We start from the raw sequence: 26,275 nt of genomic DNA on the forward strand, positions 1-26,275 counted from the left end.
AGGCTGGAGTTTGCACAGAGGCTCTTTGGTCTGTTTCTTTTCTATGAGTGGGTTGCTGAGAACTGGAATCTGTCAGGGCAGCAGGACAGTGCACCTGGGAAGCTGAGAGGGAAGGGCAGAGCAGAGCTGTGCAAGACCAGTGTCCTCGCTCTACAAAGTCCACACTGTACTAGTCCAAGCTCTTCTCTAACCCACCATCCCATAGCAGTGGTTTGGATCAGTTTAATTCTGGTAGCATTTTAATGTATGAATGAAGGGAGCGAGATAACTGTGGAAGAGCTTAGTGTTATCTTGTGAAACTGTTCAAGCAAGCTGGAAGTCTGGCCCTAGCTCACATTTTGTTATTAATATTAGGACTTGATTTTTGTATTTTGGTTACTTGAGGACTGATGGAAAGGGTTTTTCTTCTCCTCACTTTTGCCTATAGGATATTTATCAGTGAGTGAAGATGTTCAAAACATGGTACTTTGTATGTTTAGATAGTGATTGATGTTGGGGGTGGGTATTTCCTGATGCTTAATGATGGTCTAGAGGAGTTAGTCATCACTGGCCAGGAAATACCAACTCCAGATTATATCGAGTTCAATTATCTAAAAGATATTTCAGTGTCCAGCTGAATGTGGTACATCACCAAAGACATTGTGTTCATAATAGCATCTTGTTTCAGTGTTTATTTATAGAATGAATGGCTGTATGTGGGTTCTGTGTGCTACAAATATGTCATCTTGAAGCCGCCACCTCTGCTGCCCCATGTTTTGGGAAGTGGTCAGGCAGTGTTGTGTACCAGTTGACTAAAATTTAGTACCTGCAAGAATTTCAGGTTCTCACATAAAAGAATACTTAGTACTTCTCTCCCTCCCTGCCCTTGGCCACCACAGTTGCCATCTGTGTAAATCTTGCAGTGTATTTCAGATTGGGATTCACACTGCATCTTTTCAGGTTGATCAAGTTCCTTTCTATTTTCTTAACGAAAGTGATGTTTCTCTGCTTTTAGTTCTGTGTACATGCATTACTTTGTACTTGGCATGATAGAAATAAGTAAGTTTGTTTAAGAAAAATGGACAAAAATGCAGAAGGTAACTACACTACTACCAAACAACCAGGGTTATACATACCACGTATAATGGTTAATTGGTTGTGGGGGTATATTTTCTGACATTAAAAAAAAAGTATTTCTGAGTATTTGTAGGCCCCCTTTCCAGAGAAACTTATTCTGGAAATTTGCTCTAGTCTTTCCCAACGAGGTAGACTATGTTGACTGAATATATTGTAGGAGTTCAAGAGGGCTAAAAGCCAGCAGTGACTTCTGTAATTCAAGACTGAAGGGGGGAAACTCTGGGAATGTCTTCCTGGCTGCCTCTATCTTTGTTCTGCATTTTAGCTTCTTTGCTTCTCAGGACAGGTGAGCTTTTCCAGCTCTAATCTTGTAAAAAACATATATTGGGACTTAGCTGTGTAACTATAGGTCTCTATGCTTCCATTAACTTTTAAACTTCTTTGGAATAGGCTGAAATTTCCTGCTGTCTAGGCTTGTAACTGTCTTATTAGTACACCTTGGGATCCTGTCTGCACAGTTATTTTTATAGATGTGCCCTGAAGAGTAAAGTAGCTCTGTCAGTCATAAAGACAAACTTGAATGAGTGAAAGCAGGATTCACGAATAACACTAAATTCACTTTATAGAACTAAACATATTACATGCTGTATATACCCAAATGTTTCACTCTGGACCTTACCCTGTTCCTTCTCAGTTGTTTTTTACAAGCTTTCTTACAGTATCGATGAGCACAGCTGGAGCTGGCAAGACCTTGTGTAAGCTTTGAAGATGCAGAGGAAATGAGGCATCTCCAGTGGCCCAGTGATGCAATTGCTCAGGTTTTGCAGAAAAGGAAGGGTGTTGTTGAAGGTTTCACTGAAGTTGTGGTACCCAAGTGGAGGACTGTTGTTGCCACCTGAAACTCACTGGTTTTTGTTCTCTGTCACAGAAGGATGGACTTATGAGCACATTAACTGCAAGGATGAAAAAAAAAAGGGGATTCAGTAGATTATATTTTTAATTTTATGTGGATGTGTCAGTTGCTGCTCTGGTGGACTGTAATAAGTGACAGTCACAGTAAGCTGTGCTAGCTTCTATAGCATGATATAGCTGTTGCTTCTGTTGAGCTGTCCTAAGGTATTATGACTGTAGTAGTCTGTTAGAAAATGTTTGCTTTGGAGTCTCAGAACTGATGCAGGCACTAGCAGAATGTGTGCAAAACAAGGCAGCTGAAGGTGGCTTTGATTCGTGTACGCTGCTGTGCTTCCCAGAGCCAAGTTAGGTACCCCAGCTGTAGCCTTTGAGGCCATGTGCAGTTGGTTTAGGTTTCCCAAAGTGTTTCAGTGTACCTGACCCACAATGAAGGCTGTCCAGGCACTTCCTGTTGCATGTCATATCTGGATGCCTAATGTGAGGGGGCGTGAGTGGTGAAGAGAATTTGCAGGGAGTGTCTCAGGGCAGCCTGTCCAGTGAAGCCTGTGTCACAGCTGCATTCTTGCCTTACCTTCTCTCTCTTGCAGAACTTTACCTTTTCATGTTCTGAATTTTGGGGAACTGTATGGTCTGGATTTGTCTGTAATGTAACTGAACAAGTGTGTATGGGTAGTAATCTGTGGAGTCCTAAAACAGCAGATTTTTTTTTTTTTTTCAAATGGTAAGAAAAGTGCTATGGAAACCAAGAACTTAATTCTATAGGTAAAAGTTAATGTTCTGTAGTTTTCAAATCCTAGGTGAACTGGATTCAAATTGTTGAAGGAGTTATTTGTTAGCACTTGTTTGAATTAGGTACAACAATGTACTCTGTCAGTTCTCCTTTCTTTGACTGGTTGTGTAATCTCTGTATTCCCTGAATTGAGATTGTGAATTTCCCCATCATTTCTTAAAAACTAAATACCGCATCTTTTTGTCTATAGATTTTTGTGAGCTTTAGAATTTGAGAGATTCTGTGAAAGATTATAAATAAATTGTGGGGCATCCAAAGGAGGTTGATTCCATTTTAAAATGTATATCTTAATATAACTGAGAACATTGTATAGAAGTGCTTTTCATGTTCTTGGAACTCAGACCTTTGGCTTCAGTGGGATTGTTAAAAAGTCCCTCTAATTGTTTGCATAGGGAGAATCTTTAACCACTTAAAATAGTCAGAAAAGGTTACTAGTTACTGATATGTTGAAAGTTTGAACCTTTGAAATGCAATATAATGCAAATGTAAATAAACACTGTGTGTTCTTACAGTGTATTTAGTAGATAAATTTAAATGTTTCTCTAGTTTGAAGACTTGAGTCTTGCCTTTGATTTGATTTTAAACGTTATACTCATTAAGCTGATGCTATTAATATTCAGACTTCTACTCAAAATCCATTTCTTCTGTGATGCTAGTCAATAATTAGTCACTGTAAAAGCTAGATGTCATTTAGCCATAGCTGTGCCAATGATGAGGTGATTTATTTTTATTAATGTTTTAGTTGTTGTTGCCTTAATTTTTTTCTTCTGAGACCTGGGACATAATGCTTATTCAGTAATACTGACACACATGGCCTGCTCCCATAATCTTTGGGTAACTGTATCTACGAAAAGCACATTCTTTCTTTTTTTTCCCATTCCCAAAATAATTATGTAGAGGAGAATCAGAGTCAGAGGTCAAGGTTCTGATTTTGTACTGGAGTGAGCATAGATTTACTTCACATGGTGGTCATCAGCCTGGGATACTTAGGTTTTACAGAGGTGTTCAGTCATCCCTCTTACTACTGTGTTGCAATTCCCTTGGTCCCTTCTGGAGTCTCCCTTCAAGCACAATGGAGGCTCTGCTTAGAGCTTCACATGTTGTGGCTGTTTTAATTTTACTGACATAGTTGTTTTTGTGTGTAACATAATACATAACATAACATAATCCAGCAGGAAATACAGTCTCCTACTGTGAATCTCAAGACTATCAAATATTTTAGGAATGCTTTCTAACCTTCTTTCAAGTGTCGGGGAAATAAGTATATCAAATAGTCCTGTTCTGTACCACCCATACCCTTCTACCCCTTTAGGAAAAAAAAAAACTAGTTTGCTTTAGATATCTTCACTCTTTTGAAATGTAACACAATTTAAAAAATTCTATTCAGATATTCATGGTTTTGTAAGTCTGCAGTGGCTTCTAGAAGAAGAATGTAGGAGTAACAAAATTTTAAAAATCCTTTTTAGTAGAAAAGACACTTACCTATAGAGATTATTTTGAAAGTAAAAATGTTCTCAGTAGAACACCCTCTCCTTCCCCAAACAAACAAAAAGGGAATAATACAATTTAACTGCTAAAACTGGAGCAGATCACGTGTATGTTCAACTATGAATATGGTCTTAAGCTTGGGCAAACTTTAGATGTATTCTGTGAAGTTAGCTTAGGTGGTCGGTCACATCTTTTGGGATTTTTGCCTTACTAGTTAATCTATTTTGATCTGTTTTTTTCACAAAAATTTTACTTGTTTTATGTAGAAAACATATTTATAAATATATTCACTAGCAGGATTGTATGCATTGGTGTATAATATGCAAGGGGAATTTTTTGTAGCCCAAACTTGCGATTTCTTTCCCAGCCTTATTTCTTGATTGCTGTTTCTGTAAGCAGAACTTGTAGGCTGTATGCCTTCAAGTAGGCCATACCCTGAATTTCCTCTTATTCCTTAATTTTGTGTTGCTGGAACTTTGCTTGGTGTGTAATCAGTATTTGTGTCTCCCACATATGGCTGCAATCTCCTCATGTATCTCCAGCACTGGATATTTATAGCAAGCCTGCCTAAATGCATTATTCCAGCGGTGAGAAACTGACTCAGTGCACATTGCAATTCCTCCTGCGCCCATGTCTGTGACCAACTGTGGAGATTTGGCATGCATTGCATTCCTGGGTGTGGTTGTAGGACAATCCAAGATAACCTCAGTTATCTTGGCTTCTTTACAGCAGCCTGTTGCATTTCAGAAGTTCACGTCAGAGGCTATGAAAAGCATTTAATTCCAGACTCTGAAGTTATTCTGTCACCTTCATCCTTAGCTCTTCTTTTTTGTGTGAAATCAGGGAGAGAGAAGTAATATGAGGAATAAAAAAGGCCTGTGTGGATCACTAACTTGATATTTCAAAATATCGGGAATAAAAATTCATGTAGCTGTGATTGCTTGCCAGCTTTGGGGTGTAGAATCCAGGGCAGGCATGCTGAATTTCATCCTGTTCTTTCTGCTGTAGTTTCAGGGTTCAGGAGGTTTCATCTTGTACCACCAGTAAGTCTGCTTCCAGTAAGAATGACTGTAATGTTTATTCTTAACAAACTTCTAAAATTCAAGTTGCTGGACCAGTAAAGGACTCAGCCTTGAGTTAAAGTTTAAAACAGAAGGACCAAGTACAGGAAGGAAGCTGAACATGGAAAAACGCACTGTAGCTGTCAGACATGATGATGGACTTCAACCTTTTCTGATGATAAGGAACTTCCAATAGGCAATGTGAATATGAGTGTCCTGGAAACTGTTGTCACTTAATGGTGTTGTCATTACTCAGACGTGAGACTTGGGAGGGCTGAGGAAGTTCTGTCGGTTTGTGTAGTCAGACACTGTGTACGTTATGAATATGTTTCTATATAATCCCTGTGTAAACAGTGCTAATGGTCAACTTCAGTGGGTGTGTTTCACAATAGAGAGGTGCAAAAGGAGAACATGATTTTTGCCCCTTCCTCAGTAGAGTAATTTTTTAAAAATGTAAGAAATCTGAACTTATTAAATACTTAATTTATCCTTAATTAAAAAGGAGAGACTTAAGTAGGCTGCCCTTGAAAATAGCTATTACATTTGCAGATTTATAGATTTTGTTGAAGAATATGTTAAATACTGAGTGTAAATAACTGAAGAACATATTACTACATTGATCATTTATCGCTTTGGGTGATAACTTGTGAGTTCATTAATTTTGCCTGACCACTGCAAAATATCACTTTGGTGTTACTTTTAAATCTGGTTAGTGTGAAATTTGAGAATAAGTGGTTTGTGGCTTGCAACTGCACTTTTTGAGGCATGTGATTCCAAATGCCTGTAGACACTTGTGTAATTTTACTGTCATGAGACTAAATTGGTCAGAGAAACATACCTAATAGCTACTTGGCTTTTTCTGCTCCTACATTATAAAAGTTCTGTGTTGTAGAAATCCAACTTCTCAAGTCTTTGTGCTGGCAAAGCTGTGCCTTTATGCTTGTAGGAAGGCTTTATATAAAAGCTTTCAGCATCTCTAACCTACAGTGGTTAGACTTCTACGATGTTGAAAAAAAATCTCTTGTAGAGAGAGGAGTTTTGCAGTTCTTGTCCAAGAGCTCTTTCCTTTTCCAGAAAGTAATACCACTGGAGGAGGTCACTGCCTTTATACATGCTGTTTGCTTGGTGTGCAGCTTCTAAGAGCTGCAGGTAAGATGCTGTTGTGTAGATGATCTCAGGAGGTGGAGTTGGAGCTTGGGAGATGCTGTGCAAACCATAAGTAGAGTAGAAGGGTGGCTCTGTAATACAGATAATTGCAGTGCACCTACCTGATGAACAATCAGCCTTTGGAATGAAATCTGACCTTTGAGAAGTAATGTGAGGTACGAGCAAGTGCTTGATAATGTGAGTAGGCAGACCTTAGCCATTCTGCTGTAGACAACCTGTGATTTGCTAGTTTTGTTGATGTGTGTTTGCAAGACACCAGCTGTCATCAGTTAACCAGGGGTGAAGGTTGCTAAAGCTGCTGGAAGAATGGTGCAATTTGAGTGGACTTTCTAAGTTCTGCCATATGCACTGATGTTTTCTGGCCAAGTGAAATGTGTGCCTTTGGTAATCTCAAAGGGTATAAGGTGATGCTTTAGGGGTTGTGGTCGACTTTGACTCTTCCAGAATTTGCCAGGAAGAAGGGATTATCACAAGATACTCTGAGTTGAAAGGAGCCCACAAGGATCCATCAAGACCAGCTCTTAAGTGAATCGCCCATATGGGAAGTGAGCACACAGCCTTGGCATTATTAGTACCACGCTCCAACCAACCATGCTCATCTCAGTGGCACATTATGCCAACTTACTAGAAGATCTGATTTCCTAGAGAAGAATAACCTCACTTTCTAGCTCAGTTCAGGGTCTATGCCACCAAGTCAGTCTTTGCATTCCCTGTTTGTAACTTCCATTCCTGTGAATGCAGTAAATAAGGTGAAATTTAAGAAATGTAGAGGAATTATAATTAAGGAATGTATAATTGATTCCTTGTGAAGGAAGGTGGTGTTGTCTCCCACCTGATTTTAATGATATTCTAAATGGAGTTTTCTATATTATCAATGTCCTATATACTGCCTGTTGTATAAGAGAAAACTGCACATTCTGTAAGATTTACTTCCTTAAAATTTTCTGGACTTAGAAAGGGAAGGCAGGGCATACTGTTAAGAATGGTGATATATGTATGGAGTAGTTGTGCTTCAGTCACCTGCCAGAATAATGGAGATGCTATTCAAATCAGTGGACTCTGTGACTAGTTGCTGGTGAAGATAACACAGTTGTGACTTCTATGGTTGCGTGAATCTGGCAGCACAATATCCAGAGTCCTTCTCACTCAGTCCCTATCGTGCCAGCCTTGCTGCTGTGTGCCAGCTGTTCCACTGCAAGCATTTTTAGCCTGCCTTCCTCTTCATCCTGCCTTCTGTTGCCCAGCTCTGTCGCCACCCCGGAAGCAGCTGTCTTTTGTGGAAGTAGGGTGATGTTTCTCCAGACCAAGATGGCAACACAAGGCACATGATTTCATCTGTCAGCCTGGGCAGCAGCAGCAGCATGATTTCCTACTTGCTCCAACTGTAGAGCTCATACTGCTTTTATGTCAAACTCACTGATACCAGGAGTGAAATTTTTTGCTTGCCACTGTGGGCATCCATCAGCAGGCAATGCAGAATATGGCAATGGTGGAATCTGAATTATTCAGGGGAAATTTGTGTGAGTGATGCCTCGGTTACTTTCTGCCACTTGCTCTATACTGTGTCTGGTTTTTGAGGAGTGACTTGTAGAAGTGCACTGTGCTGCAGATGTGGAAAGGCTTTTGGGTGCAGGATTTCAGGGTCGTCAGGTGATATTTCTGTCTTTGCTGAGCTTGAAGCTTCATTGATTGCTCTGATGGACTTGAGAATGAAGACATTTTTCCTCATTATTTCCTGTTTGACTTTACTTGTTCTTTTGCCAAGCAGTTTAAAGTTGGGAAGATGACAGGTAGCATATGGTTCAAGAGGCCACTGCAGCTGTGGTTTTCAAGTGTGTGTTACTTATGGGCAGTGCACTTTCTGGGACTCTCTTTCTGCCACCAAACTCTGTGTGTTGCAGCAGATCATTGTAGCTGTTTTACTGTGGTGAACAACACTTGATTTGGAAAGATGAGAGACATCTATGGGTTTCACAGTTGTAGCCCAGCTGAGGCCATTCAGTCAGACTGGTGTGTTGGTGAGGACTGTTTGGCACCACTAGAGCTGCTGAATTGCCACTGTTGCTGGCAGCCCAGCCTGTAGTCCTCTGCTGACCTGTGGGCAGCCTGATCTCCCTCTGGGGGAACATGACCTGCCACTCAGCTGTGGAATTCATTTCACCTTCTGAACGAGACGGAAGTGTGATCCCACATGTGATAGACAGAATCTTACTTTGCTTAAGATCATGGTGGGGGTGAGAAAGGCAATTTCTATACCAGTAACAAAACTGTGTACCTCTCTAGTTCAGGGTGACGTTAATGTTGAACTTCTTTCCTGGGTTTGAACAGTGTGACAAGACAGTCAAAGCTCAGTTTGTTTGAATAATGAACATCTTTGACTTTTTGTCCATGTCTCAGCTGGCAGCTTATTTTAAAGAGAGTTAATGGGTGCTCAGTTGCAGTACAGTATGCAATATTTCTGTAGTTCTTATCAGCCCTAGCTGACAAAATATCTTACTGATGGCTTGAGATGTTTCTGACTTAATTCAGCATATGTTACTTGTAATTATATCTTCATTTGAAGCTTTCAAAATAGAAACACCTTTTCATGATCTTTTAATGCTTGTAATCTTAAATTGACCATTTATTTACAGATAGGGGTTAAAATAAATGCAGTAGTTTAGAATCAGGTGGGAGAACTGTAATGAGGAATGGTGAGACAGTTTTGTGAATATTTCATGGAAGAGGGTGATAATCTTAGCTCCTTGTATAGATAAACTGGGACCCTGAAAGACAGCACCGGCATTTTGAGATGCATATCTTAACTTTGTATTTTAATGTGTGATTGGTTAACTTTTAAAGTGGTTGGTTTAACTTCCTCTCACTGTTATGTGTCTTACTACACTAAGAGCATGGGAACAATTTTGATCTTAATTTCCAGATTCTGTGGACAATTTCAGTGGAGGTTATTATATTAATTATTATGTGAAGGTTATTTTAAACTGTTTGTGTTCTGGCCTTTTCTTAATAATAATTTTGAGATGTGACTATAGCTTGTGAAGAAAGCATACATACAAAGGCTCATTTTTGGCTTTTAATGCATGTTTTTTTGTAGCATAAATTCTGTGCCAGTCTTGAAAGAGATAAAATGTGTATGCTAACAGAATTTATACAGGGCAGAGAAAGGTAACAGAAAACCGTTGAATTAAGATCCCAATATTTTGTCAGCAGGGAGGTGGTGCAGTAAGTCTGAATCCATTATACTCTAGTCCATTATATTCTAAGACTTGACCTTCTGAATTACCATGGTCTTAATTTTGACTAGAAGTTAAAATGCTGATGTGAGTTCTTGCAGTTCCTTTATTAGGTAAAGCAGTTTTACAAGTTTGGAGCAGTCTGTTTCAAGTAGTGACATGAAATTCACATATATACCTTCCCCCACTCCCCCAGTGTTACATTAGATGAGGTGGTTTATTGTTTAAATATTACTTACAGGCTGAAATTAAAATCCTGCTGTGGTCTTGGAATACCAGTAATTTTGACTAGATTGTTAGAGAAATGAACATACTGCTTCCATTTCTTAATTAAAGCTTTGATTAAAAAAAATCTTCATTATCATGAAGGAATTTTGTAATTATTAATTTGATTTTAGGTGAAAAGGGTAGAAACCATCTCTTTGGATGTATACAGAGTTATTTATTTAGATAAATATAGTTTCATTGTTAGGTATACTTAAAGTAAATTTGTATAACTGAACTTTCTTTTCTCTTCAATGAGTTTAATGGGAGTAAAAAAAAAAAGAAAAAAACAATCTGGAGAAGAGCCCCGGCATTTATTGATGTCTGAAGCTTTATGTTATAATTCTCACTGAGCATGTAGTTGTGGATTCCTAATATATTATTACTGGTCAAAAATAATGTGTTACTAATTTTAATGGCCATCATGAAATCTGGTAACTTCTGTGGAAGGAAATGTCTGAGAGATTATTATTGGTGTTTAAAAAAGCACTGTCTCTGTGATTTTGTAGCAATAGCAGTTGGATTCCTATCTACAGCCTCCATAAAAACCAGCATTTCTATTACAAGCAAAAGGCTTTAAATGCCAAGTGTTAGGAAGGAGTGGGGAAGGGAAGTTTGCATCTGTTTATAAGAGCAGATATGAAAAACTTTACTTAGAGTGTGTCTGAAAAACCTCAAACCTTAAATGCAGACTGATCAGTGTATCCTTTTATCACTTAATTCCATAGAGATCAGCCCTTCCCTCCTCTCCCCTCTTACCCCAAATGAAAATAGGCAGACACTGAAATCAGTAAGATGAAAGGTTTTATGTAGGTCTGAGAAGCTTCATGTCTGTTGCCATGAATATAAAAAAATTCAGCCTTGACTGGAGTTGTGGCAGGTTGGTATAATGGCGTAATAATTCCAGATTGTGAGGTTGTTCTTTAAAAGAAACACTTGAGATTGTCTAAAAAAACATTGTCTTGTGAGGTACAGGGAGAAAAGATGCAAGTTCCCAGACTGACTTTATCACTTTTTCATCTCTCGTTTATTTCACCTCCATCTTTTTTTTTTTGTTTGTTTGTTGTTGTGTTTTTTGATTGGTTGGATTTGTTTTTGTTTTTTGGAATATCCACGGTGTCGTGGTCATAGCTTCAAGAGAAGGATTTTTAAGAAAAGTACTACAGCAGAATCTGAGTGGGGGGGGGGGAAAGTAAGCCACCAAGTGAACGTATTCTTGCTATCATATGAACATTATTCTGGTAACTGATTGTACTACACTTGGGTTTGGGGAATTTTTTTTCCCCCCAAATTACATAAATCAGGATTTTATGGAGGTAAATGCTTATAAAAGGTATTTCTTTAGTTATGTTGCTGTATATAATTTTCAAAATCATTGATGTTATGCTTGGATCTTGTGGGTTTGCAGTAAGCAGACATGGGAAATACTAGGCACACAGTGAGATTTTATGTGCTGTGTCATCATAAGGAATTCTAGTTGTCTATATACAAAATGGTTCCAGAAAGATGGAATTGTGTTGGAATTCTCTGTTTAGACACCTCTCACAGGGAGTGTGGTGACAGATTCCTTAAATGTTTTGTGTGTTCTGTGGGTGATGAAACACGTGGCTCGTATTAGACTCTGGAGAGGATGCAAAATATTTTAAAGGTATTTAGCTGGTGAGGGAGTTCAATAAGCATTGTATTCTGTGTGCTTAAAAGAGTTTATGGCTTGTATTGGACTTTATTAAGCTAGCTTCTGATTTGATTACATTTGTGTAAAGTAAATGGATTTGGGAAATAATTCTGTTAGTTCTTCTAGTGTTTTGTAAAGAGTCATTATGAGAGAAGTGTTACGGAACAACTCAAAATTTGTGCTGGGCAGGTGTACAAATGTATACATTAGTTCCTACTATAATAGATAAGATTCATGTAAAGAAAAATTTATGTACTTAGAAGTCAACCACAATTGCAATGCTGGATGGACACCAGAATGAGTGCCTAAAAACATTCTGCCTATCTTTTACGTGAAAGTGAACTACTTCTGTTAGGCTTAATGAGGGATGATCAAACAATTTTCTGATATTCTGACAGCCAGAAAAAAATGCTGTATCTTTCCTCTGGGCTCATTTTTATTATTAAAACCTGCCACATTTTCACAAAAGCTAGATACAAAGCTTCACAATTTCACTTTGAGTTTAAATTAATATTAAAGATGCCTTTTGTGTCACTTGCCCTCCTCCTTCTTTGCATTGGCTGCAGTTAGAAGTGTGGTTGATTTAGCGTGAACAAGCTGAAGAAAACCCACGGATAAGAGGGCCTTAATTATAGTTAGCTGTGGAGGATGGGAGCGATTGAAGTGTCTTGAGCTGCCATGTAACAGCTGCCAGGCAGTGACTGAGTGGAGTGCTTGAGCCCAGTGCAATAATGGTGTAACAAGGAGTCATCTGTCATCCTGTGAGTGACACACTTCGTGGCAGCTTAAGCTAATTTTCATTTCGTAATTGAGATTGACTGGTCCGCCCATGGTTTGTTGCCATAATAATTCAAATTTTGTGAGCTGTCTGGAATATACAGATTAATTTCATTTAAATGTCTTGAGCTGTGGAAACTTCTGCTTCTGTGTCTGCTTCTGTGTGTTTGGGAAAGGGAGATCTTGAGGCTGTAGTGAGGCAGCTCTTGGTGCTGCTGCGGCAGCTGGGTGTGGGCAGCTCTGCTGTGATGCTGTGACAGCTGCGACACGGAGGTGTGGCCAGCTGGACTGGCCCTGAGGGGACACCAGCTTGGGAGCTGTGCTGCTTCACAACAAAGGCTCCACAGCACAGTAATTCTCTCTGATACAGTCAGTGTTGGATCTGGGAAGAAAAGATTAAGACGTGAAGTAAGACTTCCCAGCGGGTCACATTGGACTGGGTGATTCCCTGAATGGATGGCTGCCCCGCCTCCGCTATAGGTTACAGTAACTTTTGGAAGTTTCGATCAAGTAGTTAATGTGGGTGGCTTGGGGATTTTTTTTTTTTAATTACTTTCTATTTTTAGTTTTTAAACTTTCCCAGAGATGTGAATTGTCCCGCTTGATTTTGTATCATGAAGAGAAATACTCTTTTATTGAAAACTGGACCGCTGGAGAACTCTTGATTTTTCGCAGTTACTGCAACATAAGAATTGGAAAATCATCATTCCCTTTTGATTTCTAACATTATGATACTGCAATTTCTGTAGCTTTTCCCACTAGAAAATTGGTTTTCTGAGGTGAAGACCTTTGATGTGTCTAATCTGTCCTTGAGCTGAAGGTGTTACGTAGTCCTTGCTGTCCTCCTTATCCGTGCTTCTTTCCTGCACTTCCAGTTTCTGTTCAGGGAGGGTATATTAACTACAAGAACTATATGGTTTTGAAGCTGAGTGCAGTCTGGTCTTACGCTGCCACGTCTTGCTGGCTTTGCTCTGCTCCTTTCATAATAATTCTTACTACTGTTTGCTTATTTGACACTTCAATTTTTAGAGGCGTAAACATGAATTACGACCTTTCCTAGATCATAATAAGAACTAAATCAATATTGATTGCTATTTATAATTACGGTGGCTTTTTTACCCTTCTTCCATGTGCTTTTCTCTGCTGTTACTACAGAATAATTTCTTGTGAAATGATCTTGTATTTCTAAAATCAGTTTAGTCTACTCTGGAACAATTTGCATCACCTGAAAACAGTTGCTGAACTATTTTCTTTTGAGAGCATACCTGAATGAATGAAGCATTGCTGGTTGTGGTAGAGAGCCTTCTTTACCTCCCTGTTTTGTGTCTCAGCATGCTACTACTCATGTGGATTTACCTAGTTTCTCTGTACCTGTATCCTACTTGCTGGCAGACTGAGCAGCACTACTATTTATTCCCACTGAAGGCTTCTCATAAAGCCGATACAAATGTACAGTTTATTGTTCCTAATGTTTCCAGAATGTGGGCCAGGCAGGCTGTTGGGCTGGACCATGCTGTGGGCTGGTGTAGAGCAGTGTTGCAGGATCAGTTGTCCAAAATGCAGGTGGAAACATTGTATACGAACGGAGGGTAAAGCTTCACCATGAATACAAGTATATCTTTAAAAATCTTGCTAAAATATATCCTCCTAGTGATCTGGTTTAGAAGGCAGTCAGTTCCTGAAACGTGTGCTCTGGATCTGTAGCTCGTTTTGTCTGTTCTCACCTGAGAGCTGGAACCAAAAACACAGTGTTCATATGCTTCTGGACTCCCAGTAAGTAGGGAGTGATCAGGTCAACAGCACAAAGGTATGATTGACTGATTTATATTCGACCCTGTCTGATGCTAAGCAGCAGATGTTTGGTCTTGTTTAGTCTACGCTGATTATTTGCTTATAAAATACTCATGGGTCCTATGGCAGTAAGTCCAGTGTGAAAATCTAAGATTTGTGACTAATCTACCAGTAAAAACACTTACTTTCCTTGTAAAATAATATTTTTAAAATTTTGGAAATGCATTTATTTTTGTGGGGTTTGACATACATAACTTCAAGCTGCGGTTTTTGAAATTAGGTGATGAAAGGATGTATTTTTTGGCTGTTTCAACCTTTTTTGTACTTTCTTTAATATCTAATTAAATCTAATAGCATGTATTAGTAAAGATACCTTTTAAATCAAGATGTTGGTGTTTGAAAACTGTTGAGTTGTCTGATATTTAGCTGCCCTGAATGTAAATGATTCACTTGGAAATGACATGGCTTGCTAAGTTAAAATTATTCACATGTGTGCAGATGAGCTACAAAGCAGTTACTTGAACTGCTTTCCACAAGGCACATAACTAATGTTTCTTTACTAAACTTCTACTTATTTTCAGTTATTATAGATAATATAATTCAACTCATTTTGTATCAAATCAAGTGTTTAGGAGACCTGCTTTCTACCGGTGACTGACATTCTGCAGGGTATTTTTAGAGTGAGCCTGCAAAACAAGGGGATTACTGCCTCATATCTCTGCTCTTAAACCTCTTAGCATATTGTTTAGGACCATAGTCAGAGTTTGCAGTTGCTGTGGTGTCTGATGAATTGGGACATTTGCTTTAGAATAGTTATTGATAGAGAAAATTAGGCTTGCTTTCTTTTATTTGCTGAATTTCACAGGTTTGTGAGAGGCAAATGATTTATCTTACTAGAAGGGGCATTGCATATCTTTAGGAATAACTGCTGCCTTGCAATGATCAAACTTGGTTTTTTTTTGGTGACAGTTTAAGAGTCTGAATGTTTACTTTGGCGATACTTCTTTTACATAACATTGTGGAATACTGACTTCTGTGTTTAATTGCTGCAGTCTGGGGGTATTTATGTTTGAAAAGTGTATTTAACAAAATCCTATGCTTTAGGACAGGGCCTCTGGTAGCTGAATGTTTTAGCCACATAATTGTTAGCAGTGTGTTGGAGTACAGTTCATTATTTCATTTCCTGGTATTTCATAAGCTGCTTGCAATTTTTGTTTAAGTCTGGCTTTTGCCAGTAAAATGTTGCTGTCATAGCACTGTTTTTTCCCCTTCTTCTACCCTCATCTGTGGTGCAGATAGAATTGTCAAATGCTCTGGAAGAGTTAAGGAGTGCTGACATGATACCTTAGTTCAGGTATAAGACAGCCAGAAATCTGATGGATTTGAGGATGTCTTGTACTTCACATCACATAACAATGCATCATGATTTCAAAGAATGCTGTCAGACACATTATTGTCATAGCTCTGATCTCTTTGGTCTTACATAAGGAGTTTAAGGTTGCCATTTCTGCTGTATTTTCAAAGTATGATCTAAATATTACTTTCACTGCTGAAAGGTGAGTTTTCTACAGCTGGTATGCTTGCTTCAGTAGACTTTTATGTATCCAATAATTTATCTTCAGCGAGGAAAATCCCCTTAATTGGAACGCTAAATAATAGTAATAACACAGCAAAATGTGTTTGCTGGCTGAACAAATGAAGAAATGCTTCACCTTTATGCATATTTTGATAGAATGCTTACTTGTAGTATTGTATTATTAGATGTTAATTGGGTAATGAAAGGGTGAATGGGTTGGAAAGCCGTGTGGTGAATAATGTGGTTAGTCAGCCTGTATTGCGAAACAGGGCTGTTAACGTTTTAGTGAGCATGCTCATACGGTTACATGCCTTCATTTGCTTCAGTGTGACAGTGCTGGATTTAATTAGATTTTATGGGATCTAAACTTACAAAAAGGCTCAAAGTTCTGCATTCAGAATCTGACACATGGTGTGACCTTTTCTTCCTTAGAAGATAAGGGTACTCTGTGTGCTTGTGTTGGTGAATAATTGCAGAAAAGCTGTTGCAGGGCAATTGCAGCAAGTTTTGGCTAACCTTTACAGTAGGCTTGGAGAGATAGGACATTACATGTTTTTGTACTGTGTAAGTGGGAGAGGAGGGGAGAGCGTTTGCTTAGCAGCAATGCTTAATAGGGATTTTTCAGAGAAGTAAAACTCCATCCTGGCAGCTTCATAATAGACAGGGACAGACTATTTACCTTGGCAGCAATCAACTCGCTTTTCTAGCTTGCCTCTTTTTTTATAAATGAAATGTTCTTGCACTGTCATCTTAAATTTAGGGGCTGAAATTGTACAATAGAGAGCAAAAGAGATCGAAATGTTTGGAACCACTTCTATTTGTGTTTGTACTGCAGGTAAACCTGCCAAACCCAGACCTCATCCCATGAGAATGACTTGAAACAAGCATATTTCCTCACTGATATCCTTGTGTCCTGGTTATAGCCAAGATTTACAATAATGTTCGAGTGGCAGTGGTGAACTGTATTTTATTGGAACAAGCAATGTGAAGTACACTTCTGGAATATGGAAGTGTGGGCTGTTTGCATTTCCTGGTGCAGACCATTGTGGATTTCATAGTATGATTCAGATTTTCATAATGCTCAAAAGATAGCTGTTAAACATTAGTGTGTGGACAGGTGTGACCAGATTGCACTTGCACAAGAACTTGGAGCCACTGAGCTTTCTAAGGATACAGATCTTCACAGCCATGTGGAAGAATGTCTCTGGAGTGTTTGCCTAGTAAATAGGTTAGGTAAACACATTTTTTCCAACGAGATTATTTGAATTTCCTCTTGGGTCTGAAATATCAGGTGGCTTTGGGAGGAAGAATGCATCCTGATTCAGAAAGCTTTGGTGTCAAGAAATGTGAGAAAAACATATTAGAGATGGGTGAGGTTGTGAGGTTTTTGCTCTGGGTTTCAGACTCTTTTTGGCTTGGCCCTTCAGCAGTATTAGGTGTATTTCACTGGGGAAGAGCACATAAGGGAGCAGATGGTTCTGCAGCTGCTTAGCTCTCACCTGTTTGTGGCCAGCAGGCAATACAGGTATGAATGAGACCTTTTTTTTTCTTTTAAATTACTTAACCTGATAGTATTAAGTTAACTGAATTTGTTTGATATGGAGGGTTGTAAGTTTTAGAATGATCCCTATAGTACATTGTTCTTAAAACTGTATTTCCCAGCTGTTTGAAGTGCATCTAGGAATTGTGTTCATGTGTCAGTACTACTCCTGGTGGTTCGTGCTTGTAGGAGGACTTTGTACTACAAGTCAGGAGGATGGCACCTGGAGTGGGTGGGGATGTGTTCCCTCCTGCCCCCAGGTACTCTGCATTTGTTGCAGGCTGCAGAGAGTACTTTGCCCTTATTTGACCTGTGATTTCCTTTTTTTCTCAGTTGGTAAATAGGAAACAGTATTAAATTCTGAAAGAAAATGGGATAGTAATCCCAAACCTGCTGAATGGTTTTAAAAAATGATCTGAAGACTAAATACGTGTTTTTATCCTTTTTCATTGCTAACAGAAAAGATAACAGATAATTGAATGCAGATTAAATAACCTTTGTGAAGGCTAGAGTTCATAAGAAAGATAAAAAATGTTTGTGCTGTTTCTTTGTTGTGAATGTTGGAACTGTAAGTAGTTCCTTGGTGTGAAATATGTAGTATACCCTAGTTTAAAATCTAACCAGTTGAATTTATGCGTGCAGTTCAGGTACCCATATTGTCCTTCTGCCTTGCAGATTTTGTAGTTTGGATCGGATTGCTCAGTAGTAGCAACTGCTCTGCAAGAAACAGCTATCCACAGTGTAAATGAATTGCTTATCTAAAGATATGTTTACGTGGGTAAACTCTTGCAAAGCTAAGCTCCAAATTTGCATCATCAGCAACTTCATCCTGACCTAACTTCAGTTAATATGAAAGCTTACCCATCTCTCACTGAAGGGTAAATTGCTGGCTTGTGCTCACTGAAGGGTAAAAGTGAACACAGTTGTACAGCAGAGTAGCTAATAAGACATGAATTAACATGCTGGTTTATCCTGCAGTAATTTGTTCTGCAGCCATAACCTGCTGATGCACAAGGCAGTGAAGCCAAGAGTGCTTCAACATGCACTTTTATCCATGACAGTGTTGTTTCTGTCTCTGTTGTTTCTGACAAATCTGCCCCTGAGCTGTCAGTGGACTGATAGAGGTGTAAATGGTAGTTTTTCTGTTGGTCAGAAGAATAATGATGCTCCAGCTCTCCTTAAATTGCTTTTGGAGCTGTGTGTTTCCAAAATACATACATTTGCATAAAAATAAATGGCAACATAAATTCAAAAACTCATTTGTCATTTTGATACCATTTGTAGGTAGGTGCTTTGGGAAACAGTCTAATGTCTAGTCTCATGTTGTAATCTCCTGAATTACAAAAGTGGTGGAGAATTTCATGTTGTGTGGGTGGTTTTGTTTTGTTTTGTTCTGTTGGGGTTTGTTTTGCTTATTTGTTTTTTTCTCCAGTGGGAATGACCATTCAGATACATAGCTGTCTGCAGTAAAATAACCTTGAAATGTACTGGGACCCAATGTGGCTCTGTTTCCTTATTTCTCCAGAAGGCTCAGGGCTTTCAGCTTTTGTTGGCAGTTTGTCTCTGATGTAGTGTTGTGTTTTGTGATTTTAATTAGATTTTGAGTTCCCTGTCTTGACTTTTCACTAGGTTTATCTTCAAAGTCCTCTTTCTCTGGGTCCAAGCTGGATTTGTAAAAGTGAAAAGGAAATAGAGGTTTAGTGTTTTAGTTTGTCTCTTGGGTGATTTTAAAATGCTTCTAATTACGTGACAAAAATAAGCTGCTAAATGAAAAAAAAAAATGGAGTTTGATAACTTTCACCTTACATAATCTCAAAACATAGTATCAAATTTTTTATGGTAACAATGATGCTGTTGGTTTAGTAGAAAATACCCGGATAGCTTATTGCAGCCTAGGCTGCTGTCTGTTGTGTTGGCAAGCACAAAGGCCTTGCATGGAAATGTATAGTGCCCTGCAAAGAATTAAAGTAGAAAATGCTCACTTTAGAGATTGAGTTCCAGACAAAATTATTAAAAATTTCAGCACTTAATTGGAGCAATTCATGTGCTTCTCTCCTGAACCCTCAAATATGCAGCCTGTGTGAATTTGTTCTATTTAACACTTTCCCATCAGGTGACAGCTCTAGTTATGTTGTGCTGACATGCATGTTACCAACAAATTAGGTATTTATAGGACATACTGTTTTGCAACCTACTCATAAGTCTGATATTTCAGAAATACCCAAGTGCGGCCATTGGAGAGAGCTTGCTGGTTGCCTGACAAGAAATTAATTCTGCTGTTTTTCAGCATTTCTATCAGATAGAATAAGCTATTTTTAAACTGTTTGTTGCCAACATGACCTCAAAATTAGAACATGTAGGAAAATGGGTTTGGTTTTTGGTGGAAAGGAAATACTTTGGGCAAAATGCCATTTCAGTTTCTCATACAAAATTTGTAGTTGAGGAACTCTTATTCTTATCTTCCCCTGGGGATTGAGATTCCTGGTCAGTATAAATGTCTGATAAGGCGTCAGTCTCATGGGCACCAGTAATGCCCGGGAGGAGAAGTGCAGCGGGATGCTCGCATAAACAAATGTTATGATAAGGCAATTAGAGTGCGGTTTTTCACAAGTGGTACAGTGGTTGTGTGCTGTCCTCAGTCCTTGCTTTGCTATTCACTGAAGTTTTTGAGATTCAGAGTTACCTTGAGGTCTTCAAAACTGACACATGAGCCTTACTGCATCTAATTGTATCTGCTTAAGAGTCTGTTGCCTCTTTTGGCAGAGTGGAGTATCTGTGTCCATTTGTCCCTCACTGGAGTGCAAGGTTGGGCAGCTGGGCTGTAAGCCATGTGCTGACCAGATCTCTGCACTTTTCACTGAAGCAGCTGGAGCACCTGGCTTTGCTCATCGTGCTCTGGCACTGCCAGTCTGCAGCAGGGACAAGAGTGGGTGTCTGTCCTTATGAGCTGAGGTGCCATGTAGAGATTTGCTGCAGTATGTTTCACATGCCCAAGGTGATTGAATGGCCTCCCTTGAAATTCTGATTCCTTCAGACTGATGCACAGAGTCCTCCGTCTGCAGTTTGTGAAACAAAATACATAACTAATATTGCTGTAATGCCTCTCTAAGCCTTGATGGAAAATAGAAGCTTTGCAGCTCCTCTTAAAACATCGAGAATTGCCTTTACACATTCAGAGATTTTTAAAGTGGCTTATAGCTTGTAAAATAAACAATGTTTATAGAAGAGTGTTATGATCTAACCCCAGATGACAACGAAACCCCATCCAGCCACTTGCTCACTCTTCCTGGTGGGATGGGCAAGAAAATCAGAAAAGCAAAAGTGCAAACTTCATGGGTTGAGAATAAACATAGGTAAAACAAAAGTCACACAGGCAAGCAAAGCATGAAATTAATGTAATGCTTCCCATGGGCAGGCAGGTGTTTTGGCATCCCCAGGAGAGCAGGGCTCTATCACACACAGCTGTTACTTGGGAGGACAAACACTGTCACTCTGAATGCCCTTCCTCTCTCCCTCCCTAGTTTTACATGCTGAGCATGGTGCCATATGCTGTGGGACATGCCTCTGGTCAGTTGGGCTCAGCTCTCCCAGCTGTGTCCTCTCAACTTTTTGTGCCCTGCAGCCAAGTCAGTGGTAGGGTGGGGTGAGAAGCAGAAAAGACCTTGACTTAGTGTAAACACTCCTTAGCAGCAACTAAACTAATGTGTTATCAACATTTTTCTCAGCCTAAATCCAAAACACTGCACTGTACCAGCTACTGGGAAGAAAATTAACTGTCCCAGCTGAAAGCAGAGCAGAGCTGCTTCAGCTTATTGAGTGGTAAGAAATGCACATGTTTTTTTTTTGCACATGTTTTAATCTCTAAATCCACTCAAGTAAATTCAAGAAAATATTTTATGTTCCTTGTTATTACAAGCATTTTGTAGCTATGAAGGAATGAAGTTAACACTTCTCAATCACAATTATCTAACTATAAAGAATCCTTCAGCAAGTTCCCATGCCTGCACTTGCACTGCTTGTTAGACCTCCTGGCTGTTCTAGGTAGCTGCTAGGGACAGTTGCCTGTAGCCTTTGGCATACATCCCAACCCATCACTTAATTTTTATTTGGATTTTGCTTGGAGTGTCTCACCTTGTTGCTTTCAAGTGCTCATCAAGCAACTTTGAGCAGAGTGTTTGCTATAAAAGTGTGTTTAGTGTGGATGTTTTCTAATGTAGAAATACTTCAGGAATTATCTCGTATGCTGAAAGAATGCTCCAGAATGCTGCAGGATCCAGGAATAATGGAATTCAAATGCCACTGAATTTGTGTCTGTGATTATCATGCTTATTTGCACTTAAACAATTAACGTCAGCACACTTAAATTGCCCAGTCCTAGTGATACAGTGGTGTAATCTTTATCCATAGGTACATCTTTGAATAATTACTTATCTTACAGTCTTTCTTTTAATAGACGATGGAAAGGTGGAATGTTCAAGAAGAATTAGCCAGTATTATGCCACTAAGATACAGTGGGAACTGATTTGTTCTATTTTCTGCTGCTTGAGGGAGAAAGTAACAGTTGCTGAAAAAAGTTTTAGGGAGTCAGAAACAAAATCCACACCTTTTTGTTATTGGCAATGGCTAAAGTGCACCATGAGATACAAAACAATGTAGCATTTGTAATTAGTGGTGGGCAGTGATTTTCTATAATGCTTTTAATTTCTGACTATTGTTCAGCTTTGAAATAGTTGCATTTTGACTTGAAAGTTCTTAAATGTCAGATACCACAAACAGGAATGTGCTGATTTTTCTCACCTATGTCATATAGTTTTGACTGGAAGATACTAGTTCTTGTCAAGGTTTAAAATGGTGTTCCTGCTATTAAATTGCTTTTAAAACTGCTTTTAAAGCAGCTTTCATTTAAAGGCCAGCTACTGATACCTGTAAATATCTATATTCTGTAGTTTATTCAATCTAATGGGAAATAAGCATACGTAAACAAATTAGATTTTGTTTCCTTGCATTCTACTGCATCTTTTTTTTTTTTTCAATCAGAATGAGATGTCATGATTGTGAGAAGGCTTATTTTTCAGGAAAGACAACCAAATCTCAAGAAACTTTTCAGTAGGTCTTTAATATTCCCCACTTTATATCCTATATGATTTAATTTTTTTAGGTGAATATCAGGTCTTTTTATTAGTAATAATTTCTCTGATAGCTTCTTGGCTAATTGTAGTTTGAATCTTGTAAAGCTGAGAAAGTCTAAAGCGTAGATTGGACTGTATATCGAAATTGTTAAATAAAGGCATAGTACATAGAAAGTTTTGAATTCTGGACTTCAGAAGTGTATTTGCAGCACTGTCTTCCCCTTTTGAAGAATTGCATTTCTCATCTAACCATAAGAATTCTACCAGTAGACTAAGCAAGGGCTGGACTGTTCCCCTCAGTAAAAGTGTGAACCTATCTCTTGTACTTAATGAACAGCACAAGCACCTGATTTTAGGAGCAGTTGTAGAGCTATGAATCTTTGCCTTGCCTGAGTGCCTTGGAAGCTTTTGCTGTTGTTGTCCTGCTTGGTTGCTTTAGGTAGGTGTTTAAATTTGGGGAGGCAGGATTTCATGTGCATCACTCTTCAGAGCTTCTCTGTCAGCTATTTTAGGTAACCGTATGCTCCCAGTAATAGTTATTTCTGGGTCTAATGCTTCAGCTGCTGTGGAAAGATGTTAAATAAGTAATGAGGATTTGTGGTTTCTGTTTTGAAGTAAATATCCATCTTTCTCTGAATCTGTGTCCAGAATATTTTCCTGTCACAGACCCCATCCATTCATCTTTGCAAAAGTTCAGGTTTTCCACAGCGTCATTTGTCATGATAGCGGTTGACCCAAAGTGGCTAAATGTGTGTTTGGTACCTATTTGCAGTGTTCTTTTTTATTTCTTCTAGGACGTGAAAATCTGAGAAATGAACAAATTACGGCAAAGCTTTAGGAGAAAGAAAGATGTCTATGTCCCAGAGGCCAGCAGGCCTCATCAGTGGCAGACTGATGAAGAAGGCGTTCGTACTGGCAAGTGTAGCTTTCCTGTTAAGGTAAGAGTTTCTGCCTTTCTTTTGGATATCCATGAGGTACTCTAGCCATGAATTATTATTTGGGTTACTTTGGCAAGCATCAGCCAGAGAGACATGCTTCATTACACACTGACCTATTTTACAGTCAGCTCTCATTGCAGAAGATGTGGCTTTTTTTCTTAAAACCAGATGGCTCACGTAACAAATGCCTTGGAAAAATCAGTCTGAGATATCCTATATTAGTATCTATTTGGAATAAATCATGTAGCTAGGTAGAGATGTAATACAATGTTTGTCTTCGTTTTTCTGGAAGATCTGAAATAGCTAGATCTCGTGGATTGCATGGAAAAGTACTCAGTTCTCTCTGTTAGAAGTGTAGTGGTTACAATTTGAATTGTAAGGTAAGTGGTGGGCTGTGCTGGAGAGCAATCCTTCCTCCCTCTCGATAACTGAAAATATTTTCAAGTAACACCTGGGATTTCAACTCGTGCATGAGGTTAGAAGCACTTGCTAACTTTGAGAATGTCTCTGTGCTACAGTCTTGTGTGTGTATATTACAGGCTGTTAGTGCATATGAAACTGAAATTACCCCTTAAAATTCTGGTAACTCATTCCAGATTATCAGAGTATTATGAATAGGTTTTTTTTGTGTCCAATTCTCCTTCCTTTTTATTTAAGAAACAATAATTTAATATTTTAGAATAATATTTAATATTAATACTTAATAAATACCAGAGTAAAAATAAATATAAAATTTAGGGTGGCTTTTTGCATATGCTCTCCTTTGTTCCTTAAGGTACACTAATAGTAGATCTACAATAGGTTGGAAGCAGATGATGCTTGAGGAAAGCTAATGGGTTAAATATCTGTGTTCAAGGAACACAGTCTACGGTTCTGACACCTAAGAACCTTTCATTAGTTTTTCACTGTATTATGTTTAAAGTAATTCTGTCTCATAGTTAAACATGTGATGTTGCTAGGTGGAATTCTTTAAACGGACTGTTGCATATTTTTGTGAGGTTGTGGATTGGTGTAGGTGTGTGGTAACTATTAGATAACTTTCACTCAAGGTTAATGCCCTGCTTTACCCTACTGGAGTTGTTTGTGTGCTTTTTCATATACTCAAGTGTATAAAACATTTCTAGTTCATGGCTGCTTGCTTATTTTTGTCTTGAGTTATTTTTCTGCTAAGAGGAAGGAACTGTAATTCAGTACTAAACAGAGATGGTGTTTTGCCAAAGCTTTGAAAGTAATTGCTCTGTGAAACCTCAAACTTATATTAAGGTTTAACACTGTCTAGGAGAGAACAGAGTTGTAAGTTGAAGGATAGTGACTTTTTCATAATTCAGGCATTACACAGGTTGAAAAGCAGAGTGCTCAATTTCTAGGCATTTAGTTTTAGTCAAACTTTTTCAATCCTTTACTGAACACAAAGGGTGTGAACCATTTTACACTGTCAAAAGACTTTTTTTTTAAACTCTCAGTCAGGACTTGCACTTCTAATGACAAGTGCTTCCTGTATTTAAATGAAGCATTCATCTATTCTGGGCACAAGTACCCAAAGTCAAAAAAGGTTTTGGCCTGTTCTGTGCTGAAAAAGCATAGAAATGGATGAATCTTTGCATCTTGTCATCATAATGGGACTTATGTGCACTCTTTAGTCTGCTTTTAATTGTAATTCACTGAATTATTTTAATTTGTTATATGGAAAAAAAATGCTTTTAAAGTAGTGTAAGGGACATTTCTTGATTTGGTCAGAATGGTAAACTATTAATATCAAAAGAGCTTGCAACTAGGTGAAAACTTAAATTCGGAACAATTTGATATTAAGAGGCATTTTATCTTAGTTGACTAGAATTTATTGTCTGAAATAGTGTGCCTTGATATGGACAAAGGGGAAATTTTTATAAGGATTGAGATGCAGAGTGGGTGTTAACTGGTGTTTAATAGATAGAGACAGGAAGTATGCCATTGTGAGGGAACAAGATAAACCAGATGTAGAGTCGTCGCTTTAGTGGGTGGTACTCTATTTTGCTCACAGAAAGAATAGAACTTTGTGCTATTGAAGGAGAGTATCCTGTTACGCCTGTCTTGGGTATTTTTTGGGAATTTGTACATTCCAGGAAAAGTATGCAGTCTCCTATGTCCTTAAATATCTAATGGAGTGACTTCTTCTTCCTGATGTTCCTCAGTGAAGAAGGACAAAGTGAGATATTTTGGGAAGAATGTTTAATGAATAGGAATGCATTCAAATCTGAAAGATGGTCAATATAGCTGAATTTTCTTTAAGTTTTGCACTGGGAATTCCACAGTGGTCCATTTTCTATAGTGTAACTGCTCAACCACACTTGAGGAGGGGGAAACAGGATTAGCCTGTTCTTACTTATTATGATCTTCCTTGCCTGCTGTCTAAACATCATCATCTGTAATTCTTTGGAGCTCAAAGTATAACTGAGTAGCAAGACCAGAATCTGGATTTTACAGGGGTGGTGAAGACTTCATCTGTACTCAGTGAAGACCTGAGAATTCTTAATAAATGTTGCTGTAGCTCCCTGTAGGATTTTCTGTTTGAAAGTGAAATATATGAGACTAATGTGATAGCAGTCAAGTTGTGGGTTTTGTTTTCTCTAATGCTTGCTATTTTCTATAGGTAAGACTCTAATATTCTTCTCTTTTTTTTTTTTTTTGAGATAGAGAAGACTAGTGCAAACATGTAAGGGAATGTTTGTTCTTTGTTTCTCTTGTAAAAAGAGATCTCTTAAATTTGTTGGGTTTTTAACTTCTTGCCTTTGGTCATTTATATTTTGCCCAGAGCTTGGGTGTTTGTAGAGTGCTACCACAAATTTATCCTTTTTTTAGACATCGCAGAGCATGTGGCAGTACTTTGCAAGTCATATTG

At 38.5% G+C, this 26,275-nt stretch overlaps 1 protein-coding gene across 1 annotated transcript in view; it reads left to right on the forward strand.

Moving 5' to 3' along the window:
• NUMB (NUMB endocytic adaptor protein) overlaps window positions 1-26,275 on the forward strand; it is a 91,459-nt gene that overhangs the window by 34,244 nt on the left and 30,940 nt on the right. The window contains exon 2 of the mRNA XM_062494363.1: window positions 23,254-23,397. Coding sequence (XP_062350347.1) covers window positions 23,272-23,397 — 126 coding nt within the window. The 5' untranslated portion in view covers window positions 23,254-23,271. The remainder of the gene's footprint in view (window positions 1-23,253; window positions 23,398-26,275) is intronic.

The sequence above is a fragment of the Cinclus cinclus genome, chromosome 6 (genome assembly GCF_963662255.1).
Source record: "Cinclus cinclus chromosome 6, bCinCin1.1, whole genome shotgun sequence".
In the NCBI taxonomy this organism is placed as follows: domain Eukaryota; kingdom Metazoa; phylum Chordata; class Aves; order Passeriformes; family Cinclidae; genus Cinclus; species Cinclus cinclus.